This window comes from Nelumbo lutea, chromosome 3 (genome assembly GCF_056320005.1).
Source record: "Nelumbo lutea isolate HS-2025 chromosome 3, American lotus-T2T, whole genome shotgun sequence".
Lineage (NCBI taxonomy): Eukaryota > Viridiplantae > Streptophyta > Magnoliopsida > Proteales > Nelumbonaceae > Nelumbo > Nelumbo lutea.
In genome coordinates this window covers 108404595-108431277 of record NC_142686.1, presented here as the reverse complement: position 1 = coordinate 108431277, position 26683 = coordinate 108404595, and the positions used below count along the sequence as shown (strand labels likewise).

Below are 26683 nucleotides of genomic sequence, written 5' to 3'. Positions count from 1 at the left end.
GAGACTCCTCTCCCCCTGCTTGCAAGTAGAGGATTCAGCTTGTAGTTGATATATCTTGGCATAGTTTCTCTGCTCTGAATAGGTGGCAGCATTGAAAGTCTTCCTTACTTGTGGCAACATTGAAAGTCTTCATCACACTTCGCTTGTTCTCATATCTCACAAGCAGTTTCAGCCCACATAAAAGTCTTCCTTACTTGTGGCAGCATTGAAACCAAGAGCCAAGACATCACCATATTGTTCTCTTGGTTCCACCTATCATGCTCAACACTTCCATACTTAGGTTCCTTCACTCTCCCATTGATGTATCCTATTTTCCCCCGAGCAGTGATGTAGAGTTTTATTCCCCTAGACCACTCAAGGTAATTCAGACCATCAAAGGGAATAACAGCCATGGGAAAGCTCATATCCATTCCCCCACTCACTCCATTGTGGCTCCCTGAAATCTCTGAAGTAGTAGAATTCTCAATCGACATGGTCAAACAGTAAATCAGTCCCAACCACCGGACTTAGGATCCCTCCTTACTCCACAAAACAATGCTCCACTCAGTTCACACCCACACACTTGGGTTTAACAACCAGGTTGAGCACAATCAGTACCAAATTCCGGACAAAAACAGAGGTACTATTCAGCAGATTTTAGACCTGTATAGTTTTAACAGTCCCAACCTACCAGAATTCCAGAATGTCTAACAGCCACTAATCAGCAGGAGAGATCCTTCTTACTTATAGTCAAATCAAACCATTGAGAAGACAGGTCATCCTTGACCTACTGTTGTCTTAACACATGAACAGGATCACATGATCCAAAAAAACAGGGGTACACAGATTTGACAGCATTCAGCCGCCCAGATCATAGGGTTTCCACTTGGCACATGACCAAGAAGGGTAAAGAAGAGAAAAACAGGGAGAAGTGTACCAGTTGTAGATATTTTTTTCAGTTCCGAATCAGATTTCTATTCCACCCAGGTTCTGCTAGTCTGTTCGATCTGTTCTCTCAGTAAGGTTGTCCGATCTGCTCTCTTCAATCAGTATTCCTGCTCTGATACCATCTTGACAGTATGGCCAGCCAGAAATAAGAGGAGGAGAAGAGGAGAAGAATAGAAGAGAAGAGAGGAGGGAAGGAAGAAGGGTTTTGCAATGTAACAGTGCTGGCGGCGCCAACCTTTATTTTAATATATATAGGGTGATAGAAATAACAAGGGAAAAGACCCTTGTGCCCCTGAGTACAATAACAGCCATAACAGAAAGAAAAACGAAATAAAAAACTTTCATTAGCCAAACAGGCCCTAACATCTGCAACTAAATTATTTTAACATTATTCTAACACCCATCTTGCATTTAGACTCTTGGATAGGGGTAACAAGCACGAGAATGTATATTTGAGCCTAAAAGTGGCCACTATGCAAAAAAAAATGCACAAGGTTAGGACCATGTCCTATCTACCCACCCAAGACCAAGGATAGCAGGGACCATAATTGGGTAATGAACTTTTTATGATCAGAACCCTGGACACAGAGACACATATCACAATTCAAATTCAAATTCCATATCCATGACTACAGGGAATCAAATGATCAAACGCTTCTATATTTTTTTTCAAAAAAAAAAAAAACTTCTATTTAGAACGAAGCACGCAGCTTATAGATAAAATTTTCAAGCAAAGGGCGTCAGCAATCAGCTTGGGTTGTGTATAGGGCATAGATACCTTGAAGAAGTCTGAAGAGGGGGAAAACCAGAAGGATTTACCAAACTCCCAACATATCTTACTCTGTCACCTGCCAATTTCAGAAGAGCTAGAGCAACTAAGAAACTGAAGAACATGAATTTACATGATGAATAAATGGAAGAAAAAATTTATTAGCTAATAAGATGTAGACTATAATAGAAACTGAAAGAGAAATAGCTTGCCTTGTTTAAATGTATAGCTCTTAGAAGATGCTGTTGAGGCCTCTTGCTTTGGCAGAGCCTGAGAGCTTAACACGGATGTCCCAATAATATCAGCCTCAACACTAGAAGCTGGTTTTTTTAGTTGTAGTGCATCTGCCTGTGTTGCTCGTTGCTTAGTGACCATCTTTTCTAACCTTGTTTCTTTTATAGACTCTGAATCTTTTGTAGATAGTGCCTGAAATTGATTAAAAACATTTAATGAAAACATTTCAGAAGTTGGCTGAATTCCCCTACATTAAGCTGGAAATTTCTTAATCCAATTGAGAACATACAATTGTATATGCAAACTTCCTACATTGGGGAATAAGCAATATGTACCTATGTTTTAAAATGCAGAGGTGTGACGCAAGGCATTACACTACTTGGAGGCGTGAGGTGTAGTTAAGAACATAAGAGGCACAAGCCTCCTTAAGAGGAGGGGATTGAGGAAGGAGGAAGAAGCATGAGCCTCCTGAACACAAGGAGGTCCTTTCCTTATTTCGTTTTTTTTTTGTCTTTCTTGAATGAGGTGTACATGAGGCGTGCACCTCTAGGCTCTAACACGCCACATGAAAAAGGTGTATGAGGCATACGCCTCTTGCATCTGAGGGGTATGACTCAGATGTATCAATCCCTCTGGCATATGCCTTGGGGCATTTTGGGGGACCTTGCCTGGAGGAGCACCTCCAGGCATACACCTCCCACACCTTTTAAAACACCGATATGTACTAATGAAAGAGAATCAAATTCTACTATAGAATATAAAACCCAAAGAGAACATAGAGATGCTTACACCAGGTAACTGGGGAAAATCAACTATAAGCAATCTAGCCTCAAAATGTTTTGCAAGGGCTTTTGCCAATGTTTCCTGATATATTTCAGAACCTACATATGGAGTAAACAGGAAAAGCACCATCACAGCATGCAGGAAAAATATAATCAAGTCTACACTTCACAAAACTTCTTGAGATGGAAGGTGCAAGCGGAAAACAGTACCTGATGGACCAGATAGCAATATTCTTGGGCTCACGGTAGGAAGATCAGTGATATACTTGGCATATTCCTTACACTTCAAATGCATATAAGTAGATGCAACTAAAATATTCTTTGTGCTCTCACTGTAAAAACCAAAAAACAAAAGTTCAGATCTGCAGCATGCTTGCTGTAATTGTTAGAAATTCATTATTAACAGAAAGCAAGAGTGATTAGGGCACATTCCATGATTTTGGATAAAGGGGAGATACCTTAAATCATTACTCAAAGAAAAAAAAATAAAAGATAAGAACACCTTCATATATTTATTTAACCATTATAAACAGGAATTTCTTTGTCTTTTCACCAGGGACGTGCCCAAATAACTCCCCTTTATCATTAAGGGTGCAACATTGGGTTCGGTTGAAATTTTGTTAAATTTTGAATGGTTCTGGCCTGAAGACCCAAGCCCAATGCTATATAAATTCTTCAAACTGGACACTCAACTTGCAACCCCATTTAAGATTAATTACAGAAATGCATGAACACAGACAAAAAACGCATGAATTTTTTTTTTTTTTGATCAATAACTGGAATTCATTAGATTAAAAGAATTTAGTTACAGCGCTCCAAAGAGAGATAAACAGCCTTAACTCTCTCCAGGAAGATAACAAAAAGGAAAAATTTACAGAACAGCCCAAAACATTTGATCCCTTCCCACCCCCTGCTTTGCCAAAGCATCAGAAAATGCATTTGCTGTTCTCTTGACCCACTGAAACTTGATTTCCAGTCCTCTAGTTAGCCACTTAATCTCTCTCCTCTCATTAGCATATTTCCAAAGTCCACTACCTTCTAGTAACCAACTTAAGACCAGCTTTGAGTCCCCTTCAATGACTAACTTTTTTATATCCAGTTCCTTAGACTTCCTTATACCCTCCAGTACTGCATAGACCTCAGCTTTGAGAGAGTCTCCAAACCCAATGGAACGTGAATACAAAGCAAGCACCTTCCCACCCTCATCTCCGAAATCCCCTCCTACACCTGATGGACCTGGATTTCCTTCACTACTTCCACCGAAGTTTAGCTTTATAAGTCCACTTCCTGGTGGTGACCACACAGGACAAACTAAAGAGCGAGCAGGAGCAGAATTTGCCACCTCCAGCCAGCTATTCAGTAACATATCCGTAGAAATATCAACAAACAGGTCCAAAGATTTCAGCCAACGTACCACCATCACTGTTACTACTTCAATAAGGCATTCTTTACTTCTTTCAATTTCAGAGAAAATTCTGGTTTTCCTTTCCTCCCCAAGACTCCAACAAACAGCAGCCCTCACACATCTCCACATTATCCTTCCCCTTTTGTTTGGCCAACCAAAGAATGAGGGGCTAAACAAACTTTGAATGTTTGGTGGTGTAGTCCACCTGCAACCAAAAGTGGAAAGAAACCATTCCCAAAGATCAGTAGCAAAGGGGCAAGAAACTAACAAGTGGTAAGAGCTTTCACCATTAGCCTTGCAAAGAATGCACCAATTCAAAGACAAGCACCAAAAAGCCCTTTTTCTTTGGAGTACGTCACATGTATTACATCTTCCGAGGAAGGCGTCCCAACAAAAGGCTCCAATCCATGGAGGAATCGGCTCACCCCAAACATCCTTAACTGGAAAGTTTTGTGCAAATGGACTTGATGAAGGCAATAGGGACTTGAAGAAAGAGGCACAAGAAAAGGTTCCAGAAGGAGTTAGGGCCCACAGTCTCTTATCCCTCTCAAAGGTATCCAACACCACCAGGTCTAAGATCTGAACCAGACTCATGGCATTTTCAACCTCTACATCCCTTAAGCCTCTTCTAAGCCCCAGATCCCAATCAAACCCAAAATTAGAGTGAGAAGGAACTAGAAAACTGGACACAACCTTGCCCTTAAATCGAGAGAGTGAAAACAAGGAAGGGAATTGGTCTTTCAAAGGTATCTCACCCACCCAAATGTGCTCCCAAAACTTTACCTGATTCCCAGAGCAGAGGTCATACCTGATGGACTTTGGCAAGGTCTGTTGGTACCTCTCCTTGGAAAAACGCATGCATATTATGCAACAAACTACTAGAGATTCATGATTATATGGGTCTTCTGATTGAAGGCCACAGAGTAGAAGATGGGATTTCCCCAATTTCTCATCGTAAGCTTGCAAAGGACACAATTAAGGAGAAATTGAATATGAGTAATGAGGTTTCCCATAGAATTAGAGCAGGGTAATTTAAGTGGAAAGACGCATCTGGTATACTGTGCTTTTTATAATTTCTGATTGATAACCAAGAATTTTGTTAATTAAAGAAAATTGCATATCAGTATCTTTGTTTGGTTCTTTGGGAACTAGGTTGTGCATCCCTGCATACTCCCTGAATCGCTTCATCATATTCAGAGTCAATCTCCCTTGGTTTGAGCTGTGGATGGCTTAACATCTGTTGCTCATCATCAGATTTAAAGAGCATTTCAGTGTTTTAGTCAACTTTCTCATCTTCAGGGTTATAGCTACCCATACTGAAGACACTATCAATTGTCACTCTATAGACCTTTCCATTCCACTGTTTTTACTGTATGTATTGTGCCATCCAATAGGCATTTGAACCATTGCACCATTTCCCCAACTAACAACGTCATAGCTCACTGTACCTCTCTAATACTCAGAGCAACCGTACCTCTAACTCTGCTCTTCTAAAACAAAGGTTCTTTTCCTCCACCACGACGGTCTTTTGCTACTTCGCCACCTAAGAGAAGCCTTCCTCCATCGATCCCTCCTTTTAACGAGAACACATAGTAAATTTTGTAGGTTTAGAAATCAAAAAGGAGTTAGAGGTACTATCAATTGTCACTCTATAGACCTTTCCATTCCACTGTTTTTACTGTATGTATTGTGCCATCCAATAGGCGTTTGAACCATTGCACCATTTCCCCAACTAACAACATCATAGCTCACTGTACCTCTCTAATACTCAGAGCAACCGTACCTCTAACTCTGCTCTTCTAAAACAAAGGTTCTTTTCCTCCACCATGACGGTCTTTTGCTACTTCGCCACCTAAGAGAAGCCTTCCTCCATCGATCCCTCCTTTTAACAAGAACACATAGTAAATTTTGTAGGTTTAGAAATCAAAAAGGAGGGTGTGGTGAAGGTGCTACAGTGCTACTTCAGAGTTCTAAAGCAGTTCTGATCTTCCCATCAACATAAGAGAAAGTGGTGACCGATATGACCATTCACAGTGTTGATGTGCTAAAATAAATTCCATATGCATTGCATTTCCAACTTGCTCCAATCAGTAGAGAAGATATTAGAAGGGTAGGGAGCACATCAGTTCTCCTGATTCTTATATCCTACTTTCCAAAGTGTAAACACCAATGAAATTGGAAAGATTTAGAGGATCTTTCTGTGGGAAGGCAGAGGTGAAGAGAGAGAGAGAGAGAGAGAGAGATAATCCCAGGACCAAGAGATGGATTGAGTGGGGTTCCACAACACATGGTCACCAAGATGCCTAGGTGAGAGCATGAGGCTAGGAGATGGGAATACCTTGATACCTAGGCAATGATTTGAGTTAGGGATGGCAATTTTCCCTGTCCCCGCCGGACTATTTCTATGTCATCTTGATGATTAATAATGTTAATTAAGCGCTAAAACAATTTAGAATAGTGATTTTTTCTTTCCTTTTTAAGTAAATCTTTTTTTCTCAAAGCAAGCTTTTAATTTAAAAAAAAAAAAAGAATTTGGGGATTTGGGTCCCTGATGGGGAACTCATATCCATCAGGGATTGGGGATGGTGATCAGGGTCAGGGATGGGGAGTTTACTTAAAAAAATGGTTTTGAGGATGAGTAGTATGGTCCCTCGTTATTCTTTTATTTTACAAGTTAGCTTGCTTCTTTAGTTAAAATAGCAAGTAGCAACAAAATAAAGCAATCTGTTACAAGTTTAAGGGGATAGAAGAGCTAGGGGTAGAAAGAAAGGCTTAGATGATGATGATGATGATGACAACAAGGATGATTGAGAATTCAAGCAAGCTTGTGGTTTTATCAAGCAGAATTTTAATGTACGTAGTGAACGGAATCCTGGTCCTTCAGGCATTGGAGGTGTTTTTTCGAAATGAGGAAAGAATTACTGTGCTGTACTCGGGTCCAATTGTTGTTGGTGATTCCTTGAGGGCTGAATCATGGCTGTGATGGAAAGTGTACAAAGAGCAAGGAGCTGAATATACCCAAAGTTTGTGGTGGACCAGCTGCAGGAGGAAGCTGGTTGGTGGAACTATGTTAATGAAAGGAGGTTCAAGTGGGTGGCACAAAACATAAATGTTAAATTACAGTTGATGAAAAGAATTACTAACACTTTTGCTGATGTTTTAGAAAAGCAAGGGGTGGGAAGAGATCAACTTGTATGGACTGTGTTGTAATCAACATAATCAATGTTCCTTACCTCACACCTCTCCAACTTCCTACTCTCCCTCTTCAGAGAGCTCTTCTCCACCTTCTTTGTTCCAACCCTTCTTCCCCTCAATCCTTTCCTTCTTTCTATTCTTCTCCTCCCTTGTACTCTTTTCAAAATGCTCAAATGCTAACCTTGCAAATCCTTCCCCGCCCCAAAAAAATAATCCATAAAACTTAACTGCCACTTCTTGCCCCACTAATTTATCAATTTCCGCCTCCGCTGTTTGGGTGCCTTCAACCATTTCTTGTTCACTGCCCCCTTTCCCCTGTGTCTCCTCCCTTCCCTCCCTCTCCACCTCCTTAGACACTTCCCCTCCTATCTCTCCCGCCCTTTCCCCAGCTTCTTCAGTAGTAAATCCCAACGCTTTTCTTTTCCTGTTATAGACCTTGCTCTGCAACCTGTAACCTTCGGTGCGAGAAGACCTTTTTCTCTTTACACCACTTACCCTCCCTTCTCTTCCTCCTTCCTTCCTGTTTTATTCCACTCCTTCACTAGAATCACTTGGAACAACAGCTGAGAAAGGAACTGTTGGAGACCTCATCATAAAACCCCATCCTTGATTACACTACGAAATAAAAGTTGATCTCTTCCCCTACACTAACAAATACATAAAACCCCATACTCATTACTTTCACAAACCACCTCCCTATTAATCAGCATCTTTTCAGGAAGAACTGGCCCACAAGAAGTCCTGATTATATTGTGAATGCACTTAATAACCTTCATGTTCCTCTAGAAAGTTGGTAGAAATCAGCTACTATTAGTAAATCCGAACTTATTTAAGATGAATCCGGACCCAAAATTATGTGATTTTTCTCCATGCTGCTAGGTTCTTTAAAAATCTATTCAGTGTCCAACAGCCATCATGGTATCCAATTAACACTAGACAGTCAACCAATAGGTTACCTCTATGAGGTACCAGAATACCTGATGGCAATTCAAAATTTTTTTGATGAATGATGGCAATTCAAATTTTCTTTTGATGAATAACAAACTAACAAGAAACTAGTAAATGGTATCCAGACTCACCATCGGATTTACGAAGTACACACCGATGATGAGACAAACAACTATTGGGTCTTTTTCTTTGAAGTAAATCCCAAGTATTAACTCTTTCCAGAAAGGCTTCCCAACAGAAGCTCCCAACATTTGGAGGTATAGGTTGACATCACGCTTCTTTAACAGGGAATGACAATCCAACGGGAGAAGGGGGTAAAAGGGGCACAAGTGTAGAAACCCGAGGGAGTGAGTGTTCGTATTCTATTATCTGTCTTTGATGGCTCAATGAAGACCCCTTCAAGAATGGATAATAAAGCTAAAATACAATCCAACTCGGTGTCCCTAACATCTCTTCTCAAACTCGGGTTCCAACTGAAACCAGAGGGTGAATTAGAAGGTACAAGGAAAGAGGACACTGATTCATTTTTAAGGGTAGAGATAGCAAAGAGGCCTGAAAATTGATCTTTCAGAGAGGAATCCCCAACCCAAACATGTTCCCAAAATTGAATGAGGTTACCTGAATGCAAATCATACCTGATCCATGGAGAGAACAAGGGCAAGACAGCTTGAATAGCTTTCCAAGGAGATGCTCTTGTAGTCCTTGCTAGGATCCCAGAGTCCCATCCATTGTCTACCAGCCCATGAATACCTCCCACTATCTTAACCCATAGTTTTTCTTTCTCCACAACCATTTCCCTAGTAATGCTAAGTTCCTAATTCTTATGTTCCTAATTCCCAGACCTCCCTCCTCCTTACTCCTACACACCACCTCCCACCTAACCATATGGTCCTTCTTTTCCTCCCCCAACTCCCAAAGAAAATCTCTCATCAGTTTTTCCAGCCTACTAGCCACCTTAGCCGAAATCTTAAAGACTGACGAGAAATAGACAAGAAGGTTAGCAAGAGTAGACCTAATTAGGGTGATTCTCCCTCCAAGAGAGAAATAATTGTTCTTCTAGTTGGCTAGTCTCTTTTCAAACCTCTCCGCAATAGGAGCCCATAAATCACCTTTCTGAGGATTATCTCCCAATGGTAAACCAAGGTAGTTTAAGGCCAATTAGATACTACACACCCCAAAATGTTTGCACACTCACAAACCTCCCCATCCCCCATATTGACTCCAACTATACAACTTTTCTCAAAGTTCACTCTAAGGTTTGACATTTGTTCAAAAAGTTGTATAGTGAGCATCAAATTTCTAATCCTATTGGTATCCCCTCCTTCACAAAACAGAGTTGTGTCATCTGCAAATTGTAGGTGTGTGAGTGGTATATTCTCTCTTCCAACTCCCCATCCTTTTATTAAATCCCTAGAATCAGCTTGGAAATTAGTCTCCCCAACACCTCTACAACCAATGTAAACAGAAAAACGGGATAGGGGGTCTCCTTGTCTAATCCCTCTCAAAGCTGGGAATAGTCCACCACTGTCCCATTCACCAAGATGGAATAATGACAATCCCTAATGCCAGCCCATCACCCACTTGCACCAAATGTCTCCAAACCCAAAGTTAATCATCACCTCCAACAGGAAGGACCAATCAACCAATTAATTCATAAGCCTTTTCCAAATCTAATTTACAAACACCACCCCTCTTCTCCTAGATCTCTTAAAGTCCTCTAGACTCTCATTTGCTACAAGTATTTGATCTGCTATCTGCCTTCCCTTCACAAAAGCTCCTTGATTATTTGTTATGATTGTTGGGAGCGCCATCCTAAATCTAAAGGACAGCACCTTAGTGATGATCTTATAAAGGCTATTAACTAGACTAATCGGCATGTAATCTTTTGGATGACTTGCATCACTTTTCTTGGGTACCAATGCAATGAAAGTGGAGTTTAGCCCATCACACCTCTGGTATAGAATTCATCAAATACCAACCTTAGATCCTCTTTTAGTATCTCTGAAAAATCCCGATAAAAAGCCATTGTAAAACCATCTAGGCCTGGTGCCTTTGATCTATCCATTGAAAAAACTACCTCTTTTACTTCTTCCAAACCAAATTTCTTTTCCAACCACTCCCTATCTTCTCTCTTCAGTGTTGGCCATTCCAAACCTTCAACCACACATGTTATTTAGGGGCCTTCTAAATATAAACCTAAAATGATTTGCAAATGCTCCTACAATTTCTCTTTGATTGGCATTTGTTACCCATTCAATCTCCAAACTTGACATAAAGTTTCTTCTTCTGCCACTTGCCAAAGCATGAAAAACTTTGTACTCCCGTCCCCCTCTTTCAGCCATTTACATCTTGACTTTTGCCTCCAACTTATTTCCTCCTAAAGGATATAGTCCTCTAATTGTTTATGCAATTTCCATCTTTGTTCCCTATCTTCTACTATTAGGCTGCCCCTCCCTTCTTTGCTATCCAGATCTTCAATTTGTGTAATCACACTCTGCTTCCTTTCCCTCTATCTCCCAAGTTCTAATAGATAGATTCCATTCCTTGATTCTAACTTTCAAGTATTGGAGTTTTTTGTGAAATCGCATCCATTCCACTCCACTGTTCGATTGCTCTCTGACTACCACTCTTTAACTTTCTTAATCAAACCCGAGTGTTCTAACCACATGTTTTCAAATCTAAATGGAGCAGGACCCTCATTTCTCGCCTCCTCCTTACAAAGTACAATAGGCCAATGGTTAGAAGTCACCCTCGAGAGCACCCTAGAGTTCAGATTCCCCCAATGTTCTTCCAAATCATTTGCAAACAAGAATCTGTCCAATTTAAAGCAAATTAGGTTGATTTGGAGATTGGACCAAATATAACACCTTTGTGACAATGGGATCTCCTTAAGTTCAAAAGCATCAATAAATTGGTTAAATCTCCCCATACATGTGGTAGACCTCTTCCTAGGACTGTTAGTTTCTTCCAAGAATCTGATTACATTAAAGACACCTCCTAAGCACCATGGCCCATCCCACAATTTCTTCCTTTCTCTATAGTCATTCGGCCACCCATTCAAATCCATCCTCCACTTGCCTAAATTTTAAGGAAACTGAAAATTGTCCTATCAATTCCTCCAAACCTACAACTACCTCATTCTTCCACATTGTCACAATACTCCCTATAGATCCCCATGAAGGTAAACCCACCCAACTAATCCCCCTACCTCTCCACACACTCCTTGCCCATTTGATGTCAAATTTTGTTCTTTTAGTTTCCTGTAACAGTACCACATCTGGATCTATTTTCTTGATGGCCTCTTTTACTACCACTCTCTTTATTGCACTTCCCAGTTCCCTAACATTCCAGCTAATAATACTCATTATTCTTTATTATCCACCCCTAACACCTATTACCCTCACTTGTTTCCTTTCCTCCTTTCCCCTCTAACATCAAAGCTTTTATCTCCTTCACATCCTTCACCAGTCTTTCAACCTTACTCAATTTTCTCCTTTTAGTCTTAACTTCTTCTCTCTTTTTTTGTAGGAACCCTTCCAGATCATTTGGATCTTTCAGTATACATCTCAACTTCTATACGAATACTGCCATAGAGTCCTCACTTGCCAACTCTTTTTTGTCTGTCTTTCTATTTCCCTCCTCCTAACCTTTGTGCCCACCTCTACCTTCTTCCTCCTGACTTCCTTCTACCTGAACCTCTTCTACCCTTTCCTTCTGAGGTTTATTCTCCTCCGCTTCATAAACTGTGTTCTCAATGTCATCCAGATTTCTGTTATTACTATTTGCTTCCTCTTCTCTTCCTACCTCCCTCTCCTGACCCTTCCTACCTCCGGCTTCTATTACTTGCTCCTACCCCTCCTAAACAGGTTGCAGCCTCTGAATTGGGACTGGTATCTAGCACACAAGACACAGAGCAAGCATTAGTAACATAAACTAAACGAACACAGTTACCTGGGTTTTGCTGAAAAGGAAAGGAATACTGGATTTGGAGGCAAAAGATGCCAAATCCTAATATGGTGTGTGATAGTCAACTAATTACTTGGCTCAGGTCTGAAGTTTTTACCTTCCTGTCTCCTTTGTTCTACAGTGATCCATTCCTTGACCCATCCTTTTGTCCCTCACTACTATATCTCTTCATTGCTTTTGGGAAGTCACTGATACTTCCTTACAACCCTCCTATCCGTCAAAAAGTTGTGGTGATGGAGCTTCTAAGAAAGAGTTGGAGTTTTTGCCCTAACATTATGGATGTGCTCTGTTATGTTAAAATTCGCACGATGTAGAAGCCACTCTGTGCAAGTTCCTTTTGTTGCTTCTTTTGTAAACAGGGTGTCGAGATTTGAGGTTGCTGCCAAATCTTCCTCTAACATCTTGTCTGTCCCGACACTTCCTATGTTGGACTGTTCGTGAGAGTCTTCTTCCAGTTCTGGGTCTTCCAACTGACAGTTTAACTAGTCCTCGTCAACTCCCTCCTCCGCACCGCAATCACTTGCGTACATAGGATTTGGTCGGTGCTGTGCTGATTGACCTTCCCTAGGTGTCTCAGATGCTAAACAAGGGATCCATTGTAAAGAGCCAACAGTTTTCACAGTCCACCTAGTCGAGACTGAAGCACCACCAAAGTTCCTCTTCAAGGAAGAAAATAGACACAAACTGTCATCTATAATCCCCACCGATTTATCCTGGGCCACGTGCTCAAACAATCACGTGGCCTAAATTTCAACTTCTTGGTTAGACCATCCAGTCCTCCTATTGGTTTAGATAGCTCGGCCCGCACCAAAACCTTAACTGGTCCATCCCTCCTCTTGACCATGTCAGTAAAAGAAGCTCGAGCCCCTAAAATTCCAAATACTTCAAATTTTTTCTTTAAATGGCTTGTGTGTCTGTTGGTTTTCCATTTGCGACTTTTTAGGTTCCCCTTTAGACCTCTGGACTCTTCATCCAATCCTGCCAACATCGTTTTGCCACATGCAAACCAGCCCACCACGTCACCTTCGTCTTCTACCTTGGTGCATTGCTCCGCCTCTACCTCTGAGACCAGCCAAACCTTGTACCAAACTTCACCAACAAACACTTCGGTTGTTCTTGGGAGTGATTTTGGTTCCACCCACTTAATCCTAGCTCTGCAACTCGATAATCTTGCATTTTGATTTCCTCCATCGCCCCACCCAGCATCTTTACTATACTTTCCAAATTTGATTTGTTCCAAAGATGGAAGGGAAGTCCAACCATTTTTAGCATGAAACTTCCTCTGGTATGTAATATCTCATTACACAACGGCTTCCAGTTTTGTACATAGACCAACCCTTCTTCACCTTCAAATGCAGTGAATCCCTCATTTACCCCATCATCGATTTACAGTACTGCCTTCCTGTTTGTGAAAGACTTCAACGCGACCTCAGTTTCCAGTTTCAGGTTGTTCACCACAGCTTTCAATAGCTTCCTCCAATCCTGTATGTCCTTGCTGGTTGTAATAACCTTTTTTTTTATCAGTGCTAGTTGTATAACCATTCTCCTATCCCATTCATCTTGCTCAGCCTCAAACCAGACTTTCAATCCCCTGTTTGAGCCTTCTATTGCCTTTCCGCAGCCAGGTGAACTTTGCTTCAAGGCCTGGCTCGAAGACTTAGGGAAACTATCACCTTTGCTCTGTTCTTGCTCATGCTCCATTTGTAGGGGATTGTCAACCGCAACAAGAAACTTCTGTAACTCATCCGCAAAAGTTATCCACCTTGCATTTACTTCCCTTCCGGCAAGCAAACCATTTGTTTTCGGTCACCAAAATATTCTATGATGGTAATGAACCCTACAGTTTTGAACAACTGAAGTACTCCATCGATAAACCCCTTCAACCAAAGGACTGCTACCTCAAACAAAAGTATCATCGCCCTCCTATCTTCTCTTACCTATAATAGATTCTTACCTTTGGCCTTTCCGCTCTCCAGTAGTATTTTCTTCGCTTCAATGTCCAGTTCAGTCTTCCACCTATTCACCGCCTAAAACTCATTGTCGCTTCCTCTTCCCATCATGACCTTCCCTGCATCTCACACCCTCATTTCATGCCTTTTTGACTGCCATTGATTGTGTTTCCATTCCCAAGTGTTGCAAAAGCCATATCCATACCTGAATGGACAGATGCAATGAAGAAAGAAATTGGGTGCTCTACACAAAAACAACACCTAGGAGTTGGTGAATCTTCCTAAAGACAAGGAGCCAGTGGGGTGCAAGTGGGTATTCATAGTAAAGCACAAAGCATATGGGACGGTTGAGAGGTACAAGGCCAAGTTAGTTGCAAAAGGGTATACACAAGTGTATGGGGTCGATTATGTAGAAACATTTGCTCTAATCACTAGAATGAACATTATTCGGGTTATATTATCCTTGGTTGTTAACTTTGATTGGGAACTCCACCTACTAGACATCAAAAATGAATTCTTGAATGGGGATCTAGAAGAAGTTTACATGATTCAGCCACCTGGGTTTGTAGCACAAGGGTGTGAAGGGAAAGTTTGCAAACTAAAAAAATTTGTATATGGTTTGAAACAATCCCCAAGGGCCTGGTTTAGCAAATTTCACTTGGTTCTTCAACAAATTGGGTTCAAGCAGTGCCAATCTGACCATACTCTGTTTGTCAAAAGAAACCTAAAGAATGTTGTGGTATTGATTGTCTACGTTGATGACATTGTGATTACTTGAATTGGGACTCTGAAATTCAGAAAATTAAAGAATCCCTTGCTATGCAATTTGAGGTGAAAGATGTGGGACAGCTACGTTATTTCCTTGGTATTGAGGTTGCCCGCTCAAAAAGGGGCATCTTCATTTCTCAAAGGAAGTATGTCCTAGATCTCTTGCAGGACAATAGAAAGTTAGGAGCAAAACCTATAGATTCCCCTATTGAGGAAAACCATCAGCTTGGTGATTGTACTAGAGAACCAATGACAGATGTCGAGAAGTTTCAAAGGTTGGTAGGAAGACTTCTCTACCTATCAATGACTTGGCCTTATGTTGTTGGTGTCCTTAGTTTATGCATGCACCAACACTCTCCCATTTAGAGACAGTTGAGAGAGTACTCATATATCTAAAGAAATATCCAGGAATTGGGTTACTATTCAAGAAACATGGTCATATGAAAGTGGAAGTCTACACAAATGCAGATTGGGCCGGAGCAGTTGATGATAGGAAATCAAATAGTGGATATTGTACCTTTGTTAGTCGAAATTTGGTCACTTGGAGAAGCAAAAAACAAAGTCTAGTGGCCAGATCTAGTGTTGAGGCCGAGTATAGGGCCATGGCACATGGAGTTGCTGAAATGCTATGGGTAAAAAAAATTGATTAGAGAGTTGGGCTTCTTGGTTGATGGTCCAATGTCTCTCTACTGTGACAAGAAGGCAGCCAATCCAGTTGTTCATGACAGGACCAAGCATATTGAAGTTGGCAAGCAGTTCATAAGGGAAAAACTTGAAAAGGGGGAAGTCGGTACTCCTTACATCAGTTCCAAGGAACAATTAGTTGATGTCCTTACAAAGGGTCTTCGCTATTTGTGACATAATGAATTGTGTGACAAGTTGGGCATGATTGACATATACGCTCCAACTTGAGGGGGAGTGTTGTAACATGTGTCATAATAGTAGGGGTATTTTTGGTTTTTTCTTTGTTATTTGTTGTAAGTTGTCGCCCTAAGTATAAATATTAACTTAGGCGCTACCAGCCACACTACTGAATAGAACTTCTCTTTCTTCTTCTCTCTTCCTTCACCTAATCTCTCTTTTATCACTGTCGAACTACAAGTAATTACTTTCCACTTTTCAGTCCCTTTTAACATTATGGTATACAGCATGGTTTTTAACCCTGTTAGGACAGCACGCTGACCCGCTGACACAACAAAAACTGATTTTGCCAGCTCAATATACATGTAGAAAAAAGTGCAGCCAGTGTAATAACTACTGTCGGGGAATCTTTTCCTCCCCTATGAGGAAGTTCATGCTGCATCCATTGGCCTGCTCGTTTTCCTTCATGCAGGTAGCATGGAAGAAGACTAGCTTTCTAAACAAACCAGATTGTCCATGCCAAATTTGTAGCAATGATTTAAGGTAAGAATGGAGCATAAATTGCAATAAGAAATGCTCTAATGATTAATAAGAAAAATGAGCTGCTCAAAATAATCCTCTGCAAAGAACTGGAAAATTTTAAAAATAAAAGCATATTCACAATCAAGCTTGATCTACAAAACGAGAACAAAGTAGCAAGAAAAAACGTAACTGTTGCAGAATCAATGACAAGTCAACCATGCAATAAAGCAATAATTAATGATACCGAGATCTTAAGTCCAGAGCATCAGTTAAGCATGAAGCAATTGAGATCAACACATTTCACCCACCAAAAAGGGCCGACTCCAAGAAATCTTGAGAAAACCAAGAAAATAATGCAGCCTTTTACCTTAGATAGTATGGAAAATTATCAAAGGAGACTTCAATATTGCTAGAACTGAGAATTCCTTGTCGTAAACTATCCTTAAATGCTTGCTGCTTAGTCGAGGACAAAATTGTTGGTCGACCAAAATCCTTGAGAATTTCCCTTTGCTCATCAATTGATTTAAAAACACTTCCACTTAGTTCAAAGTCAGGCAAAGATGACCCTGTTAACATCCGTAATAGCGGCCTTAGTTCATAATTTGTCCCAGGAATTTTCCCAACTTCTGCATCTAGGCGAGTATTTAAGCCAGCGCCATCAAGATGAACAGGGTTATCAGAAGCATTATCAGGAGATAGAATAACAGGAGCTTTCTCACTTGAAGAAACGCCAGCCTCCTCAACATGCTCAGAAATATCTTTTCTATTATGACAAGTAATCTCAATGTCTGGGATACAGACAGTTGGTAATGTCTGCCTCTCCAAATCATGTTGTACTTCCTCACCAGTTTGGGCAGGTGGTGTAAGTGACAAATCCTTTCTTAGATTTGATAGAGATGCTAATATTGATGCTCCTGCAACAGCATTCTGGGACTCTGATATGTTAACTGAAGATGGAAGAGCTGGAGAAGTTAAGTTTTCATCTGTGAGTTGCTGGAAGATCTGAAAATACATTAAGGATGCAATTTGATTTAATACTGCAGCTTACCACACAGACATGCAAGCACAATGATGCATGTGCATACACACACAGAAGGATGAAAAGGGAAGGAAGTCCATTCTATGATGGAACAACTTAGTCATCTCCCTCAGAAAGTGTCAAAAAGGATACATATGCATTTTGACCAGTTGAACTAAAAATCAACTCATCCCCTCCACTGAGTGTTGTAGAGGAATTTTTCCCAACAACCTTTCCATTCACTTGGACAACACCTTTGCTTCCCAAGATCTCCAATAATGCAACAGATGAACCTCCTCGCTGTAAAAATAAAGCAAGCAACACTGTTATGAAAGTTATCTTGAAAGGATTCAAAGGCCAACTAGTGTTGCCCAAGGTTCAAAGTATCAATACGTATCAGGCTGTATCGGCCGATACATATCGTATCAGGGGCTTCCCGATATGCCCCTACAGGAGGTGTTTCAGGATCCCGACCGGTTCATAGGGTGGACGGACCTTAAATCGGCCTCTCTGAACCAGATACGCCACTACCGGTTTATCGGGCATATCAATATTTTGAACCTTGGTGTTGCCCGACATTTCATTTTCTCCAATTCAAGCAAATTGTCTACCAAATAGATTAAGTGATAACCAACATTATACCTCTAAGTGCTGCAGTTTACAAAGAATTGTACTGACAGATGGATCTCTCAAACATAAGTTGCATTGTTGACCTTGACCAACAGTGAATGGAGAACCACACATCAACAAGTGAGGATTCTGGAGAAAAACAAATAACAATTATGAGATCATCAGCTCAAACACTCAAAGTTTCGGAACAAGGTATTATTGACAATAAAGAAAGATGAACAAGGGAATCAATATCGCTTATAATTCTACCAGAACAGTGTATTAAAAGGTACATGATGCAGAATGGTGAAAAACCCAAGTATGCAACCTGTAAGTGCTTGAATATGTTTTTGGGAATGAGAGTAGATGGCTGAGCAACACAACCTTGTATGAACTCTAATTCTAGACTGGAGTCTCACCACCAAGGCACAGTGCTTAAAATATGCTCAATTCATTAACTGCTGAAAACAAACTAGTAAATCTGTTTTATAGGCAGGCTTTCTTGATAGTGAAGGAAACTACTATTAAAACTTCTGTCTTTCTGATAAACAACAGAAAAATTTATTAATAAAAAGCAGAACACCAACTGCTCTAGACAAAGCAGCAGGCCAGAAATTACAACAGCTTCTTCCATAGAAACCAAGAGCAAAAATAAAAGAAGAAAGAGGCTCTTACAAATTACAGATTACAGCCCAACCCTGGTTAGCCCCATTTGAAACCATCTCTCCCAACCCCATTTCTTGCCAACGAATCAGCATGTTAACACTTCTAGGGATCCAGAGGTAGTCAATGAGGCACCTAGCGAGTGTGTCATTCTTATCATATGTCTGAACTGTCATGGAATAAGGTCCTGAGATTTCATCCACTGTATGACTGTTCAACAATCCCCACCCACTTCTACATGTGTTAATCCCTGCTGCAAATATCAGTTTTAGATCATCAAATAATGTCATCAGTTCGGCTCCTAAAGAGTTTCCAAATCCAGCTGGACCTTAATAACTGATAATATTTCCACCAGAATCCCTAACCACTCCCCCCACTTCAGATTCCCCAGGGTTCCCAAATCCCAAGGCAGCACACATCAAAGTTTATTTACACCTCCGTCCCATGCTGGAGACCCCTCCACCACCCTTTGGGGCACACTACTTTGAAAACCTGCAACAATATTCCACTCACTCAGCAAATCATTAAGAAAAACAAACACCACAAATTCTTTGCAGATCAAAGCGCAGTGCAATGTTGTCAACTTATGATACGATTCACAATTAGAATCATAAATCCTAAGGGTTCTATTTCAGATATTATATCTGAATCCCTTTTTGTAAAAATCTTACAATTTTTATTGAATCCTATGATTTGATTCATAAATCTTACAATTTATACGATTCCCGAGGGTCAGTATGATTCAAATCAATTCGATTAAGAATTAGTTCTCTACAGTGCAATTTTGTTTTGTTTACATTTTGTTTTGTCAAGGGTAACTTATTTTAAATACCTTACTTGAAAGCCATTTATTTACATTATTTAGCCATATATTAAATTTATTTTCCATCATATGTTGGATAAGGAGCCATTATATGTGGATTAGTTGACTTTCAAGTCAAAATTGATTATATCATCTTAGACTCCATTCTAGAGGTAAATTCTATTGTTTTAGGTACATATAAGATAGATATGGATTAAAATAGGGTAGGATCACTGTTCCATGTATATTTAGCCTTTAGCATATCTATATTTAATTTTTTTGACAAGTTTGTGAAAAACAGAAATTATCATATGATTTAACAATATGAATCATGAATCACAATTCGATTCAACTTTCTCTATAATTTATGGTACAATGATGATTTTTAAAACATTGGTCCAGTTTGCAGCCTTTATAATTGTAAGTTCAGTCATTTTTCATCAATAAGAGAATGTTTTATTAGAGCTAATTAAGAAGCTTACAACAGGGTGGGAACATCCCTCCCCCCAATCACAACTTTACAGTTTTGCCCAAAACATTTGATGTCTCACAGCCCCTTGATTAACAAGAGCATCTGTCACCCCATTTGATGCTCTTCTCACTCATTTACTGTAAGTTCAATCAATTCCACCCGTTTAAATTTCTCCTTGAAAATTCTAGCTTCTCTCACCCCACGTTCCCCATAACATAAACCCCCCCACACACACATTGCTCCAAAGTTTTCTATCTTCACGTAGAGTATCTTACTAATTTTAATATAAATAGAGCCACAAAATTAGAGGGTACTACCCACATTTCCCCAACTAATGAGACAAAAATGTAGTCAAATCCAAGAAGCATAGGAACAATAAAAAAGGAGGTGATTGGCAGTTGGCACTCTCCCCATTCTTCCAGAAAAGGATGCAAAGCACACATGGGGAGAAAGAGACCAATTCTTCCACTTTCTTTAGAGTCTCTCATATGTACTTATAAATTAAATAGCAGCCTCCCAGCAAAAAATCTTTTCTTTAGGTGGGGTTGGACTGGACCACAACACTTTCGCTGGGAATGATGCACAACTTACCCTTGACAGAAGGGATCCGTACCCTCTCATTGGTACCCAAAGTATCAAAGGTAATGCCTTGGGGCAATTAAGAAAAGGAATCAGCTCATTTGTTTCATGGTCTCTCAATGGTCTCCTTGAACCCAAATCCAAAACCAAACCAAACTCATCAAAGGATCACAAGACAGCAATAGTTTGTTCTTGAAAGCTGAATGGATGAGAAAGTGGAGGAAAGCGGCTGATTCTGCTCCAGTGAAAGCTGTCACAATCCCATCATGGTCTCCCCCAGCAATGGATTTATTAATATGAAATTTGATGGTAGTAGTGAAGGTTACCCGGGGGGCATAGAATGAGTTTTCAGAGAAGAGGAAGGCAGAATAATGGCTCTTTTCTCAGGTACTATAGGTGTTGGATATTCTTTGAGGGCTGAGATACTAGCTGCTATGGAAGGAATTAAATCTCTCTAAGTTGATAATTGAAAGGGATTCGATGTTGGTTATTAGTTGGCTTCAAAAGGAAGAGGAGATGGGATAGTGGGACTACATCAATGAAAAAAGGAAATTTAGGTTATGACACAGGGAATGGAAGTTAAGCTGAACTGGGTTAAGAGAGATGCTAATTGCTTGGCCAATACATTGGCTAAACAAGGGGAAGGAAGAACTAATGCTTTTTGGGATATGTTGTAACTACTTTTTGTTTGCATTTGATCTGGTAGAGTTAAGAGAATTTATCTCCCTCTTTTTCCTTGTAGTTCTCCAATCATCTTTAATGAAACTAATTCAGTTATTGATTGAAAAAAAAAAGGCATTAGCAATTCTTTTAACCCAGATAAGAGAAGAGATAATAAAGGAGAGGCAAACTCTTAAACTCATAAACAGTTTAACAGTGTTACAATTGAGCCCAACCAAAACAGTCGATTCCTTCCCACCCCTTGTTTAACTATCTAGTATATCAGCAAAGACATTAGCAATTCTTTTAACCCAGATAAGTCTCACATCCATGCATTATCCCAACTATATGGAGTTGGCTACATGAATACTGTTTTGCCACTCCATTCTATTTAAAATGATATCCACTGTTAAATTATTAGTGCTTAAATCATTTCTTACTACTTCTACCCATGTCCTTTTTGGTCTGCCCCTAGCTCTTCTAGCCCCTTCCACTTGTAACAAATCACTTCTTCTAATTGCAGCTGTTGGTGGTCCTCTATGCACGTGGCCAAACCATCATAGTCTACTTTCTCTCATTTTATCACTTATTGGAGCTAGTTCTAGGTTTCTAGGGATGGCTTCATTCCTGATCCTATCCTTTCTAGTTTTTCCACTCATCCATCTTAGCATTTGCATTTCTGCCACACAAATTTTCTAAACATCCTGTTTCTTGATTGCTCAACACTTTGTTCCACACGACATAGCTGGACTTAAAACTGTTTTATAGAATTTTCTTTTTAATATAAGAGGCATTCTCCTATCACACAAAAGTCCAGAAGAACCCCTCCATTTTTCCCAACCTGCTCTAATTCTTTGGGTGACAATGTGACATCCTCCTAAGTCTTTATTGAACCAAGGTACTGGAAATGGTCACATTTAAATATCTCTTGGTCTCCAATCCCAAGTGTATCTTGATTGACACTCCTATTATTACTAAATTTGCATGTCATATACTCCATTTTAGTCCTACCTATTTTAAAACCCTTTGTTTCTAGGGAATTTCACCATAAGCTTAACTTTGCATTTAATCCTTCACTAGTTTCTTTTTTTTTTTTTGTAAAAGGTAAGGTACTTTATTAAATCAAATAACAATACAAAGGAGCCTAGGCCAATAGAGGCTGCCTAGAGCCACCTCAGATTACAAACACATCCAAGACTGAGAGCTGAACAACAATTGCATGTTCTGATTTTTAAATTCCTCTGTTACCTACACCCAAGACAGTAATTTGCCCACAGCTTTCTGCACCATTTCCTCTGGAGATTTAGCTTTACCCTGGAAAATTCTGTTGTTTCTTTCAGTCCAGATGGTCCAAAGAGCAGCAGCCGGAATAGTGTTCCAAAACAAGGTACCTTTCTTGCTGAGGCCCTCAATTCTCCAACGATACAGCAGATCCTTCACAGAATTTGGCATTACCCAACTGACTTCCAAGGCCTGAAGGAAATGCCTCCAAATAAAAGCCGAAACTGGGAATGTTTTGTAAAAGAAAAACAATAATTTGAGAAACCCAGAACAGGTTCAGTCCTTATAATCTCAAAATAGAACAGACAAAAGAGAAAAGTCAACAAAAAATAAAGTAGAGAAATTGGATTCTGTATAATCAAAAATGAAGAGAAAGGACTCTTGATGAATCCAAAAAGTAGTGCAGAGAGAGAAAGCATGAACACTAATGTATGCAGGCTACAAGTTCCTCCTGTCCCTTATGGAAATTCTGTTGATTCAAACTTATCAAGAGTAGCGATCGGTGCGAAGACTAATGGATAAAAAACTTCCGAAGACAACAGTAACGATCGGTGCGAAGACTTTTGATCTAGAAACTCTTTCAGAGGGACATGGCTTGAAAGAGGTGATGGAAAGAAGCAGAGGAGCTTGGACAAGATTGACTTTAACTCTCAAAGAGGTGAAGTGGTGGAGAAATTTCATTCAAAAGGCAATCAGAGATCCGAATCGAAACCTCAGGGACAAATACCGAACTGAACAGGGCAGATCCCTCCTCATTCAGACCCAAGAAAACAAGTGGGGAAGGTTCATCCACTTGATCAGTTTGGAAAAAAACCTTAAATGGAAAAACATTTGTTTACCTGAAGAGCCTTCTAGCGGAGGTTGGACGACATTTGAAAGTGTGCTGAACCTCCTCTCCTCTCCAAAGGAAATTCCCCCAGCTTGAGAAGAAAAGCAAAGTTATAAAGACAGGAGGGTCTGCTTTCATTTCAGTGATTCACCAAGATAAGCCCTTCGGTTTGTGGAAGCAATCCTTCGTTTGCACCAAGCATGAAGCTCTTTCTTGGAGGGAAGTGATGCTAGAGGTCTCTCAGCCAATCATCACTCTCATGAGCTAGTAAATCTCCACCCCATCGATGCTGATAGAGCAGTGGGATTTGCTCCATCTGAGGAGCTAGTACTAAAGTGGGTTAGCCTAAAGAAACTTCAGTTGTATGGAAAACCGATAGCTCTGGAACGGTGGGTTCCTATGAGCAACGCCTCTCCAGACTCCTTGGTCTTTAACAGCTGGCTAAAAATCCACAGGCTGCCCTACCATCGCTGGACTGAGGAGCTCTTCATCCTAATCGGAAGCTTGTGTGGCAGCTTAGAGGAAATCGACAAGAAAACTAAAGATCTTTCAGCCTTGAGTTTTGCGCGTATAAAGGTTAGAAGCCACGGAGTAAATGCGATTCCTCGCTCCTCTGTTAGAGCGCGGAGTCTGGTTCTACCTCTCAGTCGAAGTGGAGAAGACGACCGAGTCTCCTCCCCAACCCGCCAAGTCAACTCACCTCCCCCTTCCCAAAATAGGAGCTGACGACTCTACATGAACAAAAACATTTTTGGGGCTCTTTTGTAAGCTAGAAAGAAGGAAACCAGCAAAAAAAGCCCTTTTGGAGAAACCTAAAGAGTTACCTAAAAAAGCTTCTTCTAGGCTCTATAAAAAAGGAGCCGAAAAAGCAAGGCGAGCCAATCCCCTCTTGACTTGAATTTTCAAAATTCAATTTTGAACCAGAATCTGGGTCGTCCCCCAAATAGGCCTCATTTAACGGACCCATATCAGAAGCAAGTGTTGGGTCGAACCTCCCCCAAAGCCCATCTGTCAAGATGGAAAGAAGTTCTGCTAGGCCCAAGCCCACCTGAGACTCCATCTTCTCTCACCGAGCCGACGCCTGAAACTCCCCCAAGTTCAGAAAACATACCATGGAGGTCTTCAGGCCTCCTTCATCTCTAGAAGAAGAGCCAAGCTCATCCTCTCCACTCGAGGCAAACGAATCCGAATCTGAAGAAGAGGCCAAGTCCTTACGAAACAAAGACTGAACCAGACCCTAGGGAGGTGGCGTTCTCAAGGGCTAAAGCTCTGTTTTCAGGAAAGAAAGCATGGGCAGCGTGGATATCCTCGAACAGACACTCCTCGTTCACCCTGAATATGGAACAGATTATGAACCAACAAACCTAGAGAGAGATGGAAGACGAGAATCTAGTCTTCGAACCAGAGTTTCTTTTTCTCCCTCCCATACCTCGCCTGTCTTTCATTCTTTGCCTTCTCCAAATCTAGGTTCTCCTTTTACTTCTTCCCTTTGTGTTTTAGGTTTGAACAAAGACCTCTCCCAACCGTGCATTAACCCAAGAACCCACAAAAAGTCAAGGAAAGGAAGCTCAGTTTTGATAGACACAGACGGGACAACAATCCGAGAAGAGAAGTTACCGAAATGGCCAGGAAATTGGGGATAAGCAAAGAAATGGGACAGGACTCAAAAAAGGGGGAAGAAGCAGATCAGAAGGCTGAATTTGTGACCATAGACAAAAGGACCTCAAAAAGGGAGTTAAGGAGACTTCAATGGGGAATGTCAGATCAAAAAACAACAAGGCCTAAGGCAGTTAAGGGAAAATCAGCGATAGGAGCTCAATGAAATTATTAAGTTGGAATGTCAGAGGGTTGGGAGGCCAACTAAAAAGAAGTCTGGTAAAGGAATCCCTGAGAAGAGAAAAACCAGATATTGTCATCCTTCAAGAAACAAAAAAAGAAGTGGATAGGAAGCTTCTGAGAGCAATTTAGGGAATCCATGGCAAGAAATGGGTCTTTCATCCAGCTTTAGGTGCCTCAGGGTGAATCATCCTAGCATGGAATGAAGAGGAGGTTTCCGGTACTGATAGACTGAGGAAAGTACTCAATCTCTGTCCTTTTCACCAATAAGTATGATGGATTCAGTTGGATTCTGACAAGAATTTACAGGCCTAATGCACCTTCAGACAGGCAAAGTTTTTGGGAGGAATTGGATGCTCTCCACGAGTTTGACAGAATCCCTTGGGTTCTAGGAGGTGATTTCAATGTAACAAGGTTCCCCCAAGAAAACGCCAACAAAAGAACTATAACTAGAAGCATGAGAGGATTCTCCAGTTTTATTTCGAGGAACAACCTCTGTGACCTTCCTCTCCACAACGGACAGTTCACCTGGTCAAACCTCCAAGAGAATCCAATAAGCTGCAAACTAGATAGGTTTTTGGTTTCCTCGAACTGGGCAGAGAATTTTCCAAATCTCCTCCAAGAAATCAGACCTCATTGTACTTCAGACCACTGGCCTCTAGTCTTGAGAATAGATTTGGCTTTGAAAGGAAAACACCCATTCAGATTGGAGAAGATGTGGACTCATCACAAAGATTTCCTGAAAAATGTAGCTTTATGGTGGAAGGAATGTAAAGCCGAAGGCTAGGCAGGGTACAAATTGCTATAAAAGCTGAAATTCTTGAGAAGAAAACTGAAGTACTGGGTGAGAGAAGAGTTCAAATCATTCACAGAAGAAAAAAATGCCATCCTCATGGAGCTGGAAGAGTTAGACAAAAAAGAGCAATCAAGAGACTTGGATGGAGAAGGAAGAAGCAGGAAAGATGCTCTAAAGAGTTCATGGGAAAAGGTAATCCAAAAAGAACAATTTTTTTTTAGGCAAAGGTCAAGGGTCAAATGGTTAAAGAAAGGAGACAACAACACAAAATTCTTCCATAGCTATGCATCGGGTAGGCGTAGAAAGAATCTCATCTCAAAAATTAAGGTGGACCAGAGGGAAGTGGAAGATGTAGAGGAGATCACTGAGACTTTTCTAAACCACTTCAAATCTCTTTACTCCAAGGAAAGGGCTAGGTGCTTTAACTTAAGAAACTGGGAAGGGCCGACTCTAGCAGAAGACAAGAGAATTTGGCTTGAAAGGGAATTTGAAGAGCAAGAAATTAGAGAAGCAGTCTTTGATATGGATGGAGAAAGAGCACCTGGGCTTGATGGGTTCCCAATCTTATCCTTCCAGATCTGTTGGGAAGTAGTAAAAGAGGACCTTTTGGAGGTCTTTAAAGAATTTCACTCCACGGGGGTGGTTAATAGAGGAATTAAATCCATTTTCATATGCCTCGTTCCAAAGAAAAATGGTATCTTGGAAGTAAAAGACTACAGGCCAATAGGGAGTGTGTACAAAATAATGGCAAAGGTGTTGGCAAAACGACTCAGAGAAGTCCTAAAAGAGTTGGTTTCTCAAACCCAGTTTGC

At 40.6% G+C, this 26683-nt stretch overlaps 1 protein-coding gene across 1 annotated transcript in view; it reads right to left on the bottom strand.

The window, feature by feature from the left end:
* Positions 1-26683, bottom strand: part of LOC148867504 (uncharacterized) — a 94292-nt gene that overhangs the window by 55608 nt on the left and 12001 nt on the right. The window contains exons 4-10 of the mRNA XM_088975933.1: positions 17987-18103; positions 17498-17644; positions 16694-17328; positions 2923-3044; positions 2720-2811; positions 1909-2122; positions 1706-1775 (exon numbers count right to left, since the gene is read on the bottom strand). Of these exons, the coding sequence (XP_088832059.1) occupies positions 1706-1775; positions 1909-2122; positions 2720-2811; positions 2923-3044; positions 16694-17328; positions 17498-17644; positions 17987-18103 (1397 nt within the window). The remainder of the gene's footprint in view (positions 1-1705; positions 1776-1908; positions 2123-2719; positions 2812-2922; positions 3045-16693; positions 17329-17497; positions 17645-17986; positions 18104-26683) is intronic.